This window comes from Diaphorina citri, unplaced genomic scaffold (genome assembly GCF_000475195.1).
Source record: "Diaphorina citri unplaced genomic scaffold, Diaci psyllid genome assembly version 1.1 scaffold152299, whole genome shotgun sequence".
NCBI lineage: Eukaryota > Metazoa > Arthropoda > Insecta > Hemiptera > Psyllidae > Diaphorina > Diaphorina citri.
The window spans coordinates 1-216 of NW_007529198.1; the positions used below are offsets into that span (position 1 = coordinate 1).

General features: G+C 65.3%; 1 protein-coding gene across 1 annotated transcript; it reads right to left on the reverse strand.

Annotated features, from left to right (window-relative positions):
- Positions 1 to 6: 6 nt before the first annotated feature.
- On the reverse strand, positions 7 to 212 carry LOC113473855 (neuroligin-1-like; the record flags this gene model as incomplete). The annotated part of the gene is made up of 1 exon (XM_026833294.1): positions 7 to 212. A coding segment is annotated over one exon (206 nt), but the record flags the coding sequence as incomplete, so codon positions are not given.
- Between the last annotated feature and the right edge of the window lie 4 nt (positions 213 to 216).

The window sequence follows — 216 nt, forward strand, 5'->3', positions numbered from 1 at the left end:
TCCAACCGCGGCTGTCGCATCTTTTCCGCCCCGGGAGTCTCCGCTGCAGCGCCTACCGCACCTCCGGTCGCTCCAGCGACAAAATCCTGCGGACACACCGGCGCGAACTTGTGCGCTGGCTTCACGTCCTTCCAGGTCTCGGGCGTTGTCGGCGGCATAAACCGGAGATTGCCGACCGGAGCCGAAGCGTACGGAATGCCGCGGAACACTTCGACC